This window comes from Acipenser ruthenus, chromosome 5 (assembly GCF_902713425.1).
Source record: "Acipenser ruthenus chromosome 5, fAciRut3.2 maternal haplotype, whole genome shotgun sequence".
Lineage (NCBI taxonomy): Eukaryota > Metazoa > Chordata > Actinopteri > Acipenseriformes > Acipenseridae > Acipenser > Acipenser ruthenus.
The window spans coordinates 77,910,877-77,927,320 of NC_081193.1; the positions used below are offsets into that span (position 1 = coordinate 77,910,877).

The 16,444-nt window shown below is 38.4% G+C and overlaps 1 protein-coding gene across 1 annotated transcript in view; it reads left to right on the top strand.

The window, feature by feature from the left end:
- LOC117403128 (BRISC and BRCA1-A complex member 2) overlaps positions 1–16,444 on the top strand; it is a 113,847-nt gene that overhangs the window by 72,235 nt on the left and 25,168 nt on the right. Inside the window, exon 7 of the mRNA XM_034005145.3 lies at positions 12,244–12,353. Within this exon, the coding sequence (XP_033861036.1) occupies positions 12,244–12,353 (110 nt within the window). The remainder of the gene's footprint in view (positions 1–12,243; positions 12,354–16,444) is intronic.

Genomic DNA, 16,444 nt, shown 5'->3' on the forward strand with positions numbered 1-16,444 from the left:
GCACTTAGGAGTCCGGGGTGCAGACCCTTTCTTTTGATTTAAATAACACGATTGACCTGAGAATGACAGGAGTACAAGTACTTATTTTTCTTCTATTTTCTAATGATGCCCTCTGTCCGACCCTACACTTTCCAATAGAAGTATGCTAAGGACATTCAGCAGATTGCTGCTGCTGAAAGGTTATTGTTTCCCTGTTGCTATGATTTCCTCCACTGTCTCCAGTATTGACGGCCTCCCCCCTCCTCCCCTCCCTTCAGAATGACGCTAATGTTGTAACCTTAAAGTTGGCGGAGACTCATGTCAGATTTGTGGGATGCCAGGATGCTGAAGCGGGAACATTACTTCCATGTGGCCTACTTTAAGCTGCTTCTGATAAACTAGATCTGATCTATAGCTCAGCCTTGAAAAATATTTCTCGGTGAGATGCCAACAGTGCCTCTTAACCCTTTCTGTAACAAATATTATTGCAAACAATACAGGAAAACAGCAAATCAGTAAGAATCCTAAATGTTCCTGTTTTTTATTCTACGTCACCTGGTTTTTATTCTACGCCACCTGCCATCTGATAACCACTGTGCATACTTTTAAATATGCAAAAGCAATGTAATTGTTTTATTGGGCATAGGAAATCCAGCAGCGCGAAAACAAGTGACGCTGGCAGGAGTAAACGAACGAGGCCTGTCAGAGCTGTGCGCCTTGATGTGAGCGCATGGGTTAACTGCTGACTCTCCCAGTTTGAAAAGTGGCTACAGTCCTGAAAACGTTCATTTATTATCATAACCCTGGTTCCCTGCAATAGGAATATTAACCATTACAACCTGTAATTCAGGCCAGCAAAGGGGAAATCAATGACCCAAGAGGTTGCCTGCTGAGTACTGGAATATGTTGTGATCTGTTATCCCCACCCCTTATTTTATTGCCATTGAGATACTGTAGCTTCCTTTGCATATGATCTCTGATATTAGCGCTGAGCTGAGTTCGGATTTGGGAAACTGCATAAACTCAGCATTTTAAATCCATAGCCTAAAACACAGAGTTCATGCATGTCCATTATTCAGTTTCAGCATTGAGTCGGTGGACAGAGTAGTTACTGGCACAGAACAGCAGTACTATGAACACATAATATCAATATATTTAGCCAGTCCCTTTTTTAAAGATGTGATTCGTATTTATTATCGTCTAAATGAGTGCGATAGACATGCAGTTTTGAACACAGTTCCAGTTGAGTTTCAGTTATCCAAATCTGAAGTAGGAGTGTAGAATTTTGATGCTCATTTGCTGATGAATACCAGTATTATAAGTGTAGGCAACAGTGTGGCGTAGTGGTTAGGGCTCTGGACTCTTGACTGGAGGTTCGTGGGTTCAATCCCAGGTGGGGGACACTGCTGCTGTACCCTTGAGCAAGGTACTTTATCTAGACTGTATAAACGGGTAATTTTATGTAAAAATAATGTGATATCTTGTAACAATTGTAAGTCGCCCTGGATAAGGGCGTCGGCAAAGAAATAAATAATAATAATAATAATAATAATAATAATAATAATAATAATAATGTGCATTCAGCCTATAAAGATCACACACCCTCATTGATACAATGAGGCAAGACGGGGTGATTTTTCTAAATTGTGTTTTTGTAAAGGGTCTTTTTCAGTTTCTCATTGAAGCCATTGAAAAAGACTCCTAGTCAGAACATTTGTCACTGAATTTATATACAGTGCTTCCTCTCTATTTTGCTCTGACAAACTTTAAAAAAAAAAAAAAAAAAGTACATGTACATAGTACATAGTACATGACAATTTAGTGTTCACCTGGTCAAACTGTGAATTATTGAACCTTTGAACTATCGAGGGAGCACTGCAGTTTCTTTCAGTATTTCTTATTTAGTAAAGGGTCTGGTTTCTCCATGTGAATATCTATTGTTCCTTATTTTTGAACGTAGTAGAAAGAACTATGTAGCTACACTGCAAACTACAAACTCCCACATGCTCTGAGGTGTAGTTATGTTGGTAGAAAGCTCTCAGCAGAAACAATTGATACTTTCATTACTTAAAAGCAAATCTCGGTTTACATTGTGTAGCAACAGAGGTGTGCTCATCTTTAGTCTTGTTTCACAAAAACCTTTTATTATAATGGTATCCGCCATTGACTAGTGTAAATTGGGTTGGGTGAAAAAGCAGTTATTCAGTTTGAAAAACACTGTTTAGTTATTTCAATCATTAACTTCAGTTAAATAGCCTGTAATCTTGTTGTACTTACTTTGTGGGAAGCGTTGCAAAGCCACTGACTCTTTGAATCAATGGACTTGTTCTACTAGTGTGTTGCGTTAATGGACATCAAAGCATTAGGAGTTTACTTCCTTTAAATATTTGACAAGGTTCTGGTTCTGCAGTCTGTGTGTTCATTAAGAGTGTGTGACCTCTCCCCCCCTCCCTCCCTCCCTCCCTGCTGCGTTATGAAGTGGAAACCAAACCCTAACGCATGCACAATCACAGCACCACTGCAACCTAAAGGGCAATTGAAGACTTCACACAAACTGTTACTGGAAGTGCCCTGGTTACAACAGCCGTGTTTTTTGTGTGCAATCTGCATTCTGATGAAATACAGTAGTTTTCTATTTCCCCCCCCTTCAAACTGTGTTGCTGCCAAGATTTTTTTTTTTTTTTTTTTTGCCCTAAAATAGAGTGCATAAAGTGTGTGTGTATATATATTATGAATTTTGATCTTTCAGTAGTCTGTTGAATCTGTTTACCTCTTCACACTTTCATATTGTTGTGTTTGTAAATCCTTACAACCCCTCCCTGGTTAAATTCTAGCTGTGAGTCTGTGTTCTTGTGTGTTTGTCTGTGTTCTTGTGTGTTTCTCTGTGTTAGTGTACCTGTGGGTGTGTTAGTGTCAGTGTTTGTATGTGTGTGAGCCTGTGTGTGATGGTCAGTTTGTGTGTGCGCGAGCCTGTGTGTTTGTCTGTGTAAGTGCCTGTGTGTGTTGGTCAGTTTGTGTGTATGTGTGTGTGTGAGCCTGCTTGTGGAACTCAGGGAGGAGTTTGGTGTGAGAGCAGCTGGGGCAGGCTTCCCTGTGCGTGGGTGTGTTTGCAGGGAGACCGGCCCAGGCAGGTCCTGGACCTCGCTGCCTCCTGGGAAACACCCAAATACTGAGCCTGGCAGCTTCCACAGCCTGATACTGGCATTCAGGCACATGCACACAAACGCACGCACGCAAACACACCCTTATAAAAGTTTACAATATTAAAAGGACAGTGTAATAAAACATAGGTAAGCATTGTAAGAAATAGCAAGGTGTGATATTAATAAACATGGAAACCCAGGGTAAGCTGTGATAAATGCATAGTATAACCATGGGGAAACTGCAAAAATACAGTGCACACTCATACATGCACACAAACACTCCATTGCTCTATTCTAAATTCATTTATAAGGTCACTTCAGTTCCGTTTCTAAATTTAACCATGATAAGAACCATGAGGACTATTACCTATTAAGAAGAGTAATGAATTATCCAGAATGGATTTTAATGTGAATACAACTTTGTGGAACTGCTTTGTCAAAAGACAATAATTGAAGCTTTCTTCCTTCATCAGTATACTATGAAAGCAACAACACACTACAGGGTGTTCAAATATGGTCCAATATCCGCAAGCATAGGGGTGTTGTTCGAGGCGAAGACAAAGTGACTTTAATCAGCCTAGGCTGCGGTTATAAAATGGCACCTCCACCCCACCCTACCCCACCCCTCCCAAAGTGAATTGGCTGTCAAGAGATTCAGCCAGTTCCAAGCTGTGCTGGGTGACATATCTGCACAGGTTGAAACAGCCAGTGAGATTGCTTAATTTAGGTTTTTTATATATATATATATATATATATATATATATATATATATATATATATATATATATATATATATTATTTTTTTATTATTTTTTTTTACAGGAATTTTCTAAAAAGAGTTTTAAATTGAAATCTGTCACATGAAGAATTTAAAAACAAGCTGCTGCAAACACACACACACACACACTGTAAAATACGCTGCATTAAGCTGATTTGGTAGCTTGATCGTAGTTACAGTATTGTGGATAGTCCCTCCATTTTAAACCTACAGACAAACGGACACTTGAGTTCACAGACACTATGAGAAACCATCACAGCCTATCTTTCTGCTTCCATTGCCATCCACCGTAATGTACGCAACACTTCAATTAAATAAAATCTCTCCACTGCTTTCCTTCCTAGCTTCTACTGCACTTCTGTGTCATTTTGTGTGCATAACAAGAGCTCACGATATCTGCAATGCCATTTTACATACGTTTTCGAAAGCCTTGGTTAGTGCATCTTGAAGCACACAAACCTGTTTTTTAAAATGCATTGTTGCAGTGAAGAGAGCAATTCTCCTGTCAGCCTGGAATGCATATAGGTGAAACTTGTACTTTTGTACCACTTATTAGTGAACGTGGAAACACACAGTCTGGCTTGCAGACACTATGAATAGTGCAAAGTTCTTTTTTGGAAACACAGCACTTTAGGGAGTGTTTCTAGCTGGGCATAGTATCACATAAAACTAGTTAAACTTGAGTTTCTATAACTGAGGAATGATTAGCCCCAATTCAGTACCTCTATTCCTGATTAGACCACTTCTGTGTCTGCCTGCATTGCTAAATATATTCAGTACTAAAGTTGGTATTGAAAATAGACACAGGAAAGCTCTGCAGACAATGATTTGCTGCTGCTGTTCAGTATTAGGAAAACTATTTTAAATATGGTTGGAAGTTACGGGGTTGCAAAAACACAACGTCTGACTGTTTGAGGATTGTCCGGTTTTACACAAGAGTTGAGGTCAGCCCCTGAACTGCGTTGGTGGAGAGTCTGTTACAAATATCCTTGTGGAGTGGTTTGTTTATGCTCCGCGATGGGAAAAGTTAGGTCATCTCAACCTTGAGTTCATTTGTTTATAGAGTTTATACGTATTTTCCTAGCAGTGATCTTTTAGAATTAAAAATACTCTTGTTCTCCTGTGGGGCCATAAGTAATTGATGTTGTCATCAACTCCGGTAATAATAGCAATAACATGCTTTTGTGTTAAACTTTTTCTTTCTTTTCTTGGAAGACAGACTGGTTGGTATTGCTGATTGCTGAATCGGTACTAATGAGAGAAATCTGCAATGTAAAAAAAGAGTACACGATAGTGACTAAATCGCAAAAAAGCCATTGTAGTCAAAGCATGGCGGATTATTGAATTTAATTTATTGCTGCCTTCAAAGCTTTAACTCATGAGTTATAAAAAAAAAAAAAACAGATTTTACAAAACATTCTTTAAGCTCCTCATGAGTAAAAGCTTTATGAATGGAGCCCTACAATATATTTGTAAGAAGTTGATGTGAATTGCACATACAAAGATAGGGGTCTGTTGATAGAGGTCTAAGATAAAAAAAGAACTAAAGGCCTGCATAAAAGACAGAGGTCTATGATAGTGACCACCAATCCTGCTTGTGTTTCTAACAGGTTTTTTTGTTTCTTTTTAAATCAAATGCGAAAAAGATTCACATAATAATGAACCATATCCAAGGTTTTAAGAAAAAGCTGCTGTTGGTATTATTATATTAATATGTTTAACTGTTAGCATTGAATGTTGCAAATCAGAGAGAGTTTGTGAGCCTGCTAGTGCTAGGGATTTTCCCTTCCTAACACCACGGCCCCTCTCCCTGCCCTGCACTCACAGGAATCTGTATTCTGTCCTGTCTTGCTCCGCTGCAGCCCAGGCAGGGACGGGAGGAGAGGGGATCTTGGTTGGTCTCCAGGAGAAGCAGGAAAAGGGTATGAAGCTGCTTCCCACGGGGTGCCAACAGATGTCGACAGGACCATTAAAATCTCTGGCCATTTAAAGCTTCTGACTCACACACTACAACTCTCACTTCCAGTAAAGCCGGGGCCACTTTCACAATCACAGCCACGCATGGAGGATGCAGACAACAATACCCCCTCAAGCATTGCTCCTGCAGGAAGGTCCAAGTTAAACAGGGGAGTGAATGAGAGGAGAGGAGATGCTGAGAGGAAGAGTGAGAGGGAAGGGAAGGTAGGGAGTACATGCACTCTGCCAAGTTCTTTATCTTCCTACTGTATCCAGTACATCACTGTCCATGTATGCATGTGGGGGTTAGGAGTCCTCTGAGGAGCGCTTCCCTGCATTCCTTGCTGTGTTTTACTGTTAGGAAATGATTTCCAGGACAATTTGAATCACTTCCTTCTGCATTCCACAGCTGAGTTGAAACATCCTGGATTATTTTTTTACACAGGAGTATAGAATACAAACACACACACACACACATACGTCAACACTAAGGGCTGAATGAGTCCAGAATGAAATTGGATAGATCTCGGTTTGTCTGCCGCTTGTGGAAATGAACAGGACCATTTTAATTTTTTTGTCCCTAGAAAAAGATGGAAACATGAAATAAGAACTGACCCTTGATAGGATCTAACCTCTGTCATGATCAGAGACCAGTGTAACATGGCCACTGGCTTAACTTTCCCTTTCTCACCCCCTCCCTTAGTTACCTGTATTTTTCTGCTCTGTTTATTGGTTACCTACATTTAGAAATGCCCAGTTAATGATTACCACAGCCGTGTTTCTCACCTGTAAACTTGGATAAGAGATTGTGTTTATTGCTAATGCCATGTGGGAGTAAGGTGGGTCTTGAAAAAAATGAATATCTACTGTTACTGATCTTGCCTTGTACTACGAGTCTGTAATACCTTTGGCTCACAATATCACATCACAAATCAGGGTAAAAGGTAAATGATCAATGAGTACTATCATCCTTTCATAGGGTATGTTTCCAAAGCAAAAAAAACACCTGTTCACTAAGAGGGGGGATCCAGTCAATAAATATAGCTCCTGTGTTATTTCTCTCTTATATGGTGCAATTCAATCAAACATTCCAGAGGCACTGTTTTAAATGAGGGCTTCTTGAATTTAACAATTTGTGAATGCAGTAGTATGCTTGGTTGCATATTGTTTGTTTGTTTGTTTGTTTGTTTGTTTGTTTAATTGATTGATTGAATAGCTACATAAAACAGGGACTTAGTGCGTGTCATAAAGTAATACAGTGCTTTTTGATTGAATCCACCCTTACATAATATAACAAATTATTTATCTGACAGTAACACCCTTTCAAAGTTTTAGCCTATGATGAGTAAGCATGTGAATCAGTTCAGATTGAATGGATTCTACAGTAAGTTTGAATTGACTGTTTGACCTTGGTTCAGGTAGCTTAAGTATAAGATCATCCAGTAATGGAATCATGTCTGAACTTTAAAGAGCAGCTTGATATAGAACTAATGTACCACTCCACCCCCCATAGATGGAATAAATACATCAGTAAGAAATACAAATGTGTTTTTCTTGCACCCACTAAGGGAAAAGTGTTGCAGAGGGACAGGTTAATGGTTACACTCTGGTGTACCTGATGCACGTTAGATTATGTTTCTAAGAAGCCACATTGAGAAAAGGCACTTTAATCTTAAGCAGACATTGGAAGGTTTGTAACGAGGTACTGTCTGTTAAGTCTGTCTTGGAGGTGCTTTTACTGCTCGTAATAACTTCCCTGCCACTGAGAAAGTAGTGCCGAGAACGTCTTCTAATCCGCAAAAAGGTAATATGTTGAATCCTCCAAAAGAAACCAGTAAGCTGCTTACTAAAAGCATTTAACTACCAAGCTATAAACTATGCAGTTCAAAAATGATAAAAAAAATAATAATAATCTTAACATCCATTCCCGAGATTCATTAAGGTTTGCAGATGTCCTTATTTTTAATGGCAATTACTCTGTACTTACAATATGTAGCACAGACTTTCAGGGGACTAATTCATGTGTCACACAAATGGCGTCTCTGCGATTTATGTTATGCATAAAAGTTGTATCTACGTGTTGCAGGTCAGTTTCAGCCATGATGGAGAAGACAGTAGATCTGATAGCAGTAGGCACTGTGTTGGTCGTTGCATTCGTATCCAAAGACTGCATACACTAAGGCTGTTTCAAAGGGAGCCATCTCACATGGGTTTGCTCTTCAGGAATATATCACATATTCACATATCTCCTGCCAAAAAAAAACATAATCTCTCTGCAGACTCATCAGTGCCATTCTGTCTGCCCATGGGTGGCATTGGTTTTAGGTAAGTTTGTTAGTTTATGCCTAATTTCCTAACTGTTTAAACTTCTAGGATTAAACATTCACATACTGGGAATGTTTGTAACCAAACAGAAAAACCGTCTTAAGAAGCCCTCCATTACTTTAATTTATAAATGACTGTATCTGTGTATAAGACAGCTTGTGTGCTGTACTTCATTGTATATGGAAAAAACTGGGAAGAGATACTGAACACTTAGGCTTGCCATATTCTTAAATGATTAACACTTGGTTAATGTTTAAACTCTAAACTATTAACATCCCTAATTTCAGGTCTAACCCTTTATGTATATTAATCTACACTGCAGAAACAAAACAGACTGGGTACGTTTTGGTTTTACATATCCCTGAAATCTAACTAGCAGAAGCGGTTTATTTTTTTGTCACATAAATGAACAAAGCTTGCTAGATCTGACATTTTAAATCTGCCTTCTGGGGAGATTTTCTTTTCTTTTTCTGTGTCTGTTGTTGAGCAGCTGGACAGCTGTGACTTTGCTGAACTAAAGCACCTACTTACTGACAGCCCCCAGTGTCTCTGGAAGGACTCAAGACAGATGAACCTACTTGTTGTGCAGTCTTTAAAAAAGGGCTTTTGGGCAAGACCAAGTTACATCCAATAAAGGTTGAATTTAATAAGCTTTCCAGATGTGCTGCAGTTTTTTACTAGGCGTCTAGATCATTTTTAAAAATTTTATTTGTAGTTCTGTAGCACAATTTGTTTTTAATCTATTAATAGCATGTTTTTCCAAGCAAATTAGGAACAGGAAGATAAATTAATCTTTGAGTGGTGCGTTGAGATTGTGAGTAAGCACTTCAACACGTAAGCCCATGAAACACAGAGCCTCAAAAGCATGGCGTTTTAGATCCAGTCGCCAGGCAACTGTGAACATACAACTCTGAGCCCTCTCACTGAGGCAATGTCGTCACAGAGAGGTACTTTACAAGCCACATTTTCAAACTGAAATTTGACAGTTTCGACTAAAGCATCCTTCAGTGAACAGTCATGAGGGCATGTTTGCCTGCTGTTCTTTCTGGATTTATATGCTCATCCCCTTTACAATGCTGCTAAACAAGAAATGTTTTTAGTAGGTCAGTGTGTTACATTGATATAATTGAGATTTATTTTGTGTTTGTGTAACAGTGTTCTAAAAATGGAAACTCTTATGTGTATTTTGCATCATTTATTTATTTATTTATTTATGTATGTATTTATTTTGTCCAATGAAAAGTATTTTGCACAATGTAGAATTTCCAGATTCCTAAACCACGGATATACTGTAGCCAGGATTTTGCCTATTAACATTTCTTGCTTTGCAGTAACTGCAATTGAAATGTTTATGGGAGGTACGACACAGAAACAGGGGGTTCAATTTTCCAGTGTTAATGTATAATTGTATTACTTTAACAATATGAAATGCTAAACTGAAATCTCAAGCCCTTTTCTCAGTGTTATGTTTAAAATACTATATTTAACTATTGCCGAAATGATTGTTGTATAATAAAATGGTTTGCACTTTCCTGTTGAATTGTTCTGACTATGGTTTTGTTGACGAATCAACAGTTTAGTATGGACTAAAATGTGGGTTCGTTAGTCAACAGTATATCTGCCCCGCACTCCCCTTCTCTTCAAAGCCACACAGCCACTTTTAATTAGAATATTAAGATTTGTAGAATTAATCAACTAAATCAATGTGTTAACTGTGAATAAACTATGGAGTTGGCAATACAGGCTAGGTAGCCCTCATTAACAGATAGAAAAGCTAATTTTATTAATCATAAAGAATACTCCTATTATACATTACTGATGAATCAATATTACACAAGTTCTTGAAAGTTCTGCCTTGTTCACTGTCTAAAAGTGTCTGCAGAAGAAATGCACAGTCTAGGATTTTATTAGAGCATATTGAAATCTGAAAAGTGCTTTCAGCCTGGGGCCATCCTTTGAAAATACACAATGTTCTAGAAGCATGTCAGATGATGACGTGATGATAATAATGTAACAAATTGTAAGTCCTACAGCTAAAGAAGCATGAACTTCATGTTCAAATGAAATGAGCAGGAACATAGGTAAGTGAGCCACTCCTTGCCCCTGTGGGCACTGCCTTGTGATCAATCCTTCGACTGTGTTCACTCAGCTGTGCTGCTCCTGCTGGGGTTACTAGCCTGATCAGGAGTCTGCTCCCTAATTCGATCAGACTGCTTCCTCCTTATCACACCATACCAATCAATCCATGGAGCAAAAATGCATCAAAGAGGAAGGAAGTGTTGCAAGTCTCAATATGAAATGTCTCACGATACATGGGAAGGGCTATTTCTATGATGCATAATAAGATCAAATAATAATTTAATGATGGACTATTTTGTTAAAAGACAAAAATAAATGGGAATGTATTCATACTATAAAACACACTTTTTTCTTCATTGACGAACCACTGTTTTTGTATCACAATACAAACGACGCATACCTCAGTTACGATACGATATATCATGTAAAAAAAAGATCAGTTCATCGATACACAATTAATCGCTACACCCCTACCTTCTACCGGACCAGCTGAAATACATTGGATTGTCAGAGGTGGTTTAGAGTAATTACAGATTGTCAGATTTGTATGTTAGTCGTATGTTTAAGACAAACATTTCGTAATCCACTTTTTAAAAGGTTATGGCCCTGGCTGGGATGTTTCCCATAGTTAAAGCATTGTGAAAGCACAGTAAATAATAGGTAAGCATTGTAATAAATAGCGAGCTATGGTAAAGCATATAAATAAACATGGCAAACTAGGGTAAACTGTGGTAAATGCATAGTATAACCATGGGAAAAGCATGGTAAGACTGCAAAGATACAGAGCAAAAATACTGTGGTAAACTTTTATAAGGGGAAGGTCACTGAGGTACTTGTTAACCGTGTATTTATTAGACTCATTATATTTAGTTAAAAATATACACAGAGACCTGTTATAAATAAATAAGATGAGTGTCAGTTTCCTTAAGACAAGTTTCTGTTATCTACTGTATTTAAACCTTATTCCACATTATTTTTACTGTCTCTGTTAAATGAAAAATATGATGTATGGGAACCTTTGTGAACCGGGCGCTTTGTTTGACTTAACTGTTTATAATATTCAAATATGAAAAACTGCATTAAATTGTTCAGTGTTTAGCTTGTCACAAATAAACTCAGATGGCATTGAAGAATTAAACACATGTAACATCTAGCTGATTTATTTATTGTTCAAGGGATATTGTCTGTCCTCAAAGCATTCAATATTATTGGTCCTACGGAATGTTTTCAGATGGTTAATGTGCTGTTTAAAAGTCAAGTATTTGGGCATGCATACCCTGCGGTGACAGGCCGGGTCCTTCATCACCTCCATGACTTCTAGTTTCCCTTAATCAGAGTGCTGTTTTTCTTTAGTTTTTTTTTTTTAGATCAACTCTTTACCTCATGGTGTAGCATCCTTGTGCATTCTGACAAACTTGACAAAATTTATAAAATTGCTTTGAAACATGTGACATAGGGCCAAGACTAAAGATCAATGACAATATGAAATCAAAATGCATGTCAATTATTTTTCAATAGCTTCCAAATAGATTATTAATCGTGAAAGCCTTATCAATGCCAGTTACATGAAAAGTATGCTATGATGGTTTTGGGCCTCTGGTTTTCACCTTTTTAGAATTGATTTAGATTTTAGAGCTCCCAAACAATTAGTACATTAATTAGGTAATAATGCTTGAGAGGCTTGAGTTATTTTTCAATGTATTTTTTGGATGCTTGAAATTGGTGTTGCTGTTTTAAAGGGCAGCTACCTGTGGGATAAGGACCACTCTACTCAGAACCTGGTTTCTCATGAGAATTTATTTTAGTTATAGCGTTTTATGCTGTTTGTGGATATACCACAATGATATCCGTGATCTGTGTAAATTTAAATATTATAGTGCCTATACTTACAGTGCCCCCCCCCTCTCTCTCTCTCTCTCTCTCTCTCTCTCTCTCTCTCTCTCTCTCTCTCTCTCTCTCTCTCTCTCTCTCTCTCTCTCTCAGGACACGGCTCTGGACCCTGGAGAGGATGTGGCTCTTCTTTCGGTCAGCTTTGAAGATGCAGAGGCCACTCAGGTCTTCCCCAAGCTCTACCTGTCCCCTCGCATCGAGCAGTAAGACCGACGACCTGTTTTCATTGACTAGTAAAATAGTGAAGTGACAGAAACTGGTAGTCGACTAATGGCACATCATGTGATTACGAAGCAGTACATTCACAAAGAGAGCACCTGATATTATCAAATATGTGATTTATTCCCCCTTTTTTTTTTTTTTTTTTTTTTTAAAGCGACGACAAGTTGATCTGAGCGACTGTCAAATTAGTATTCGTTCTATAGCAGAGGGGTTAAGTACCTGTGAAAGGTGAGGGACTGACACTGACTGGGGAATTTTGTTATTCTGCTAGGTTTTAGCTAAATACATTCAGAGCATGATTGACATTTCAATGCCCCAGAACACAAGGCATGTCATTTGAATTGCCTTTTAATTAATAATCCTTCACAGTTAAAGCATTCATTCAAAACACAAAGTATGTCATCTTTCAAGTGGAGATAGAAGTAGGACAGCGGTTAGGAGACACTTCTTCATACCTAGGGTGGTGAGGGTATGGAATGGGTTAACTAACCTTGTTGTTGGTGCTGAATCATTGGGATCCTTTTAAGACCCACATAGACAAGCATAGATTGGCCGTCTTTCATTTGTAAACTTCCTCACTGTATGTTCTTATGTTATTACATCTGGACCTGCGCTTTTTAAAACCATTGCTTTCTAGTAGAATTGCAAGATCGTCCTCATCACAGTAAGTGTTTGAATGTTCTATATAGCCTATAGAATTGTCAATGCACCTCAGTTATTCTGGCCTGAACATCCATTTAGTCTTCTTGATCAGAAAACCACACTGTGGAGCAAACTTATTTCAACCCAGTCCTCCAGAGATGAAATGCATATGATCAAGCAGCCAAGCATAAGAAGCCCTCCTACAGAGCAGCTTTTGCAAAATAGATTTTTGTATCATGTATGTGTATATGAAATACACTTTGAATAAATATTGAACAGAAATTAAAAACCTCCGACTTTCATCCACCAATCAGGAAGCTTCAGTGTATGACACTGCTTCACTAAAATGTTTAAAACGAGGGCACTGTTTAGCAGTTTGTATTCACACTATAACCCTGGTAATGGGCATTACATTGGTAGCTGGCCTTGTCTGTACTTGTACCTGACTCGGTAAACTACCAGTCGGTAATGCCCTCTAATCAGGTTCTTATTGCTTAAATAAGTAACCCTACACTGCACAGCTTTTTGAGGGATAACCACAGGGTTTGACAATTATAGAAGAAAGTAACACGACTAACTTTTCTGGGCCCTATACCAGGCCCGTATGGCTGCGACTATTGTACTACATGTAGTAAAATATGAATTTAATATTGGGGGTCAAACTGGAATAACAAATGACTATTTACCTTTCTGTGCAGACTGTGGTTCTTAGAGCAGGTGGAGGCACACCAAATCAAACAAGCAATTTCTGTCTCACAGTTTAAACAGCGTGGGATGGAGTTCATGTTCAAATCAAACATTCCCAGGATCCCTGTCTAGCCCCTCAGCCAGTTATGAGCAGAGCAGGGCAGTCAGTTCACAGCCAGATAACGTGACGTGAGTGTAGTACTTAGGGTTCTTTGTTAGTAATGTATTCTTTAGCAGGTTCTTCACTGAATCATTAAAATCTGCTTATTGCATAACAGGTTGGCAGACGCTTCGCTACTTGATGCAATAACATTTCATTTATTATGTATAATAACGAAGGCTAATAAACATTTTGAAAAAACTGAATGTCCCACCTAATTTTGCTTGATATTACCATCGAAAACTAAAAAGTGGAAAAAAACAAACCCACAAACCTTTATTTTTTCTGAAAATTGAGTTTAGTTAGTAATCCGGCACAAGGTCTCAGGAAATTCTAAACATTTAACTTAGTCAAGGGTAGATTGGTATACTTACCAGAGAGACATGATCAAATGAGAACTGCACATGTATGTGGAAAGCGGGGACAGAGGGATATAGAGAAAAAGGACAGTAATACGGCAATGAGATCGTACAACAAAAGTCATGCTAGTTTAACCTAATGGCCTTTTTCTGTTCCTAAGTGCCTATTAACGTTTGTCATGTTGTACCTCTTGGTATTATGCCTTTAGCACCACACAAAATAAACACAGACTTTGAGGAAGGTGAAGGAATGGATGACTGTGTTGGAGACTATGCAGGTAGTCAGAGACGGTGAAAAGCCTTTGTTTTTGAATTTGCTCCTCATGCCCTTCGCTGTCTGGCCTGTGGTATTTTGTTTCCTGGTAGTGTCTCTGCATGGCTGGCCTGTCCCGGGGCTCCGCTCCCTGTGTGCATTGAAGCATAGCTGCGTGCTTGATTGTGACAGCCACAGCCAAATTAGAGGGGTAACGGGAGGCTGCAGCACAGACCAGGCGCAAAGACCCAACATGCTTTCTTATTGATTACAAGAGACATACTCCACTTAGAAAGACTATTTTTATCATGTGTTTCTACATTTTGATTTTCAAATCATATTCACAAGGAATAAAAGTTGTAGGTTTTTTTTTTTCTAAAATTTGGCTTCTGTTCTGTACCTTTTTTTTCTGTTTTTCTAAAAAAAAAATTATACTAAAAATGACAAATACACAGCTCACATATAAAAAATAGATGTAATTTGTCCTGGATTTAGTTTTCTAGAACCAATGTCACACAACACCTTACACTGGACAACATAATAGGAAGCACCATCAACATGAGCATGGGCACAGTAGGCAGCAAAACATTGAAACAGTTACTAAATTGGCCACTACACAGCACAGGAATCCCTTGATTACACTGGAAAGTTAAGCACGTTACAGACCGGTTCCCTCCTAGTAATGTTTCACTTTTACCCTGATGGCGATGGCTGCTTTCAAGATGCTGATGCACCCATCCACCAGAGCTGTGCTTGAGTGGTTTGAGGAGCACGACAGAGACTTCAGGCATACTTGGGAAAACACAATCCTGGTATCTCAATCCAATTTAGTATATTTGGGATGATCTTGAACAACGTATTCAGAATCACAATTATCTGCCTACCTCTGTGCACCAGTTGTGTGAAATTGTAAATTGTAATGACTGGGTAGATTAACATCCCTTGAGACACATCCCATAACCTTGTACCATCTATGTCATGTTGTTTCAAGGCTGTCCTCAAGGCAAACAAGGGCCCAACCCAATCTTAGTTACAGGTCCTAAACAAAAAGTCTATCATGTGACTCTCACAGGATGACAGAATCAAGCATCATGGCTTAGTCTAGTGTACAAGTGTCTGGCCCATAGTTTTCCCAATTTGGAAAGAACAAAGACAATTCAAACCGGTTACATGTCTCTAATTAAAAAAAAACCATATTTATCAATCTTGATGCAAATTATATCAATAAAATGTCAGCACAATGAAATTCACTTAGTTGATAAGTGCAGGATTACAATGTCCTGTGAGTTTGAGATGGTTTGAAGTTTTAATTTTTTTTTTGCTTAAATTGGAACTAAAATGAGCGTGCAGGGATGTCTCGCTGAGCCCAGGCGAATGCCATCTTTCTGGTGCAGATTTTAGAATTGGATAAGTGGAGATCAGCCTGTTGGTAAATGTGTTTTCAAAACAGAAAATAAACAAAAAAACGGTGGAGCTGACTGGAGCCTCGCCACGCAGTCTGTATGTTGTTCCCTCTGTGTCTGGCTTTTTCAAAGAGCACAGCAGGGGTGGGGCTTGTTATAAAACAGCTGAGCTTAATCTAAACAACCCCACCCCATCAAATAACCAAATGTGGCTTTAAATCGTACAGGAAATAGGAATTACCTCACGACACAGTTAACTGCACGATACAGTTCATTCTTATTCATACTAACTTGGATTGACCAAATGTCCTGATGCTATGAATTTTCTACATGGTCCTGGGAAAGTTTAGCGGTCACTTATTGTAAATTACTTCTTATAATATGAATTTCATGTTATAAGGAAGAAAACATTGAATAAAGCTAATTGCCTTTAGAAAACTGAGTGTAAAGGATATTGGAAAATATATTAAGTTGCATCTAGATTAACACCTCTGTACTGCATTTTAGTGCTGTTTTGGGACTACTAATCCTATAATGCATTTTGAGTTGCTATAGACACAGTTTTCAA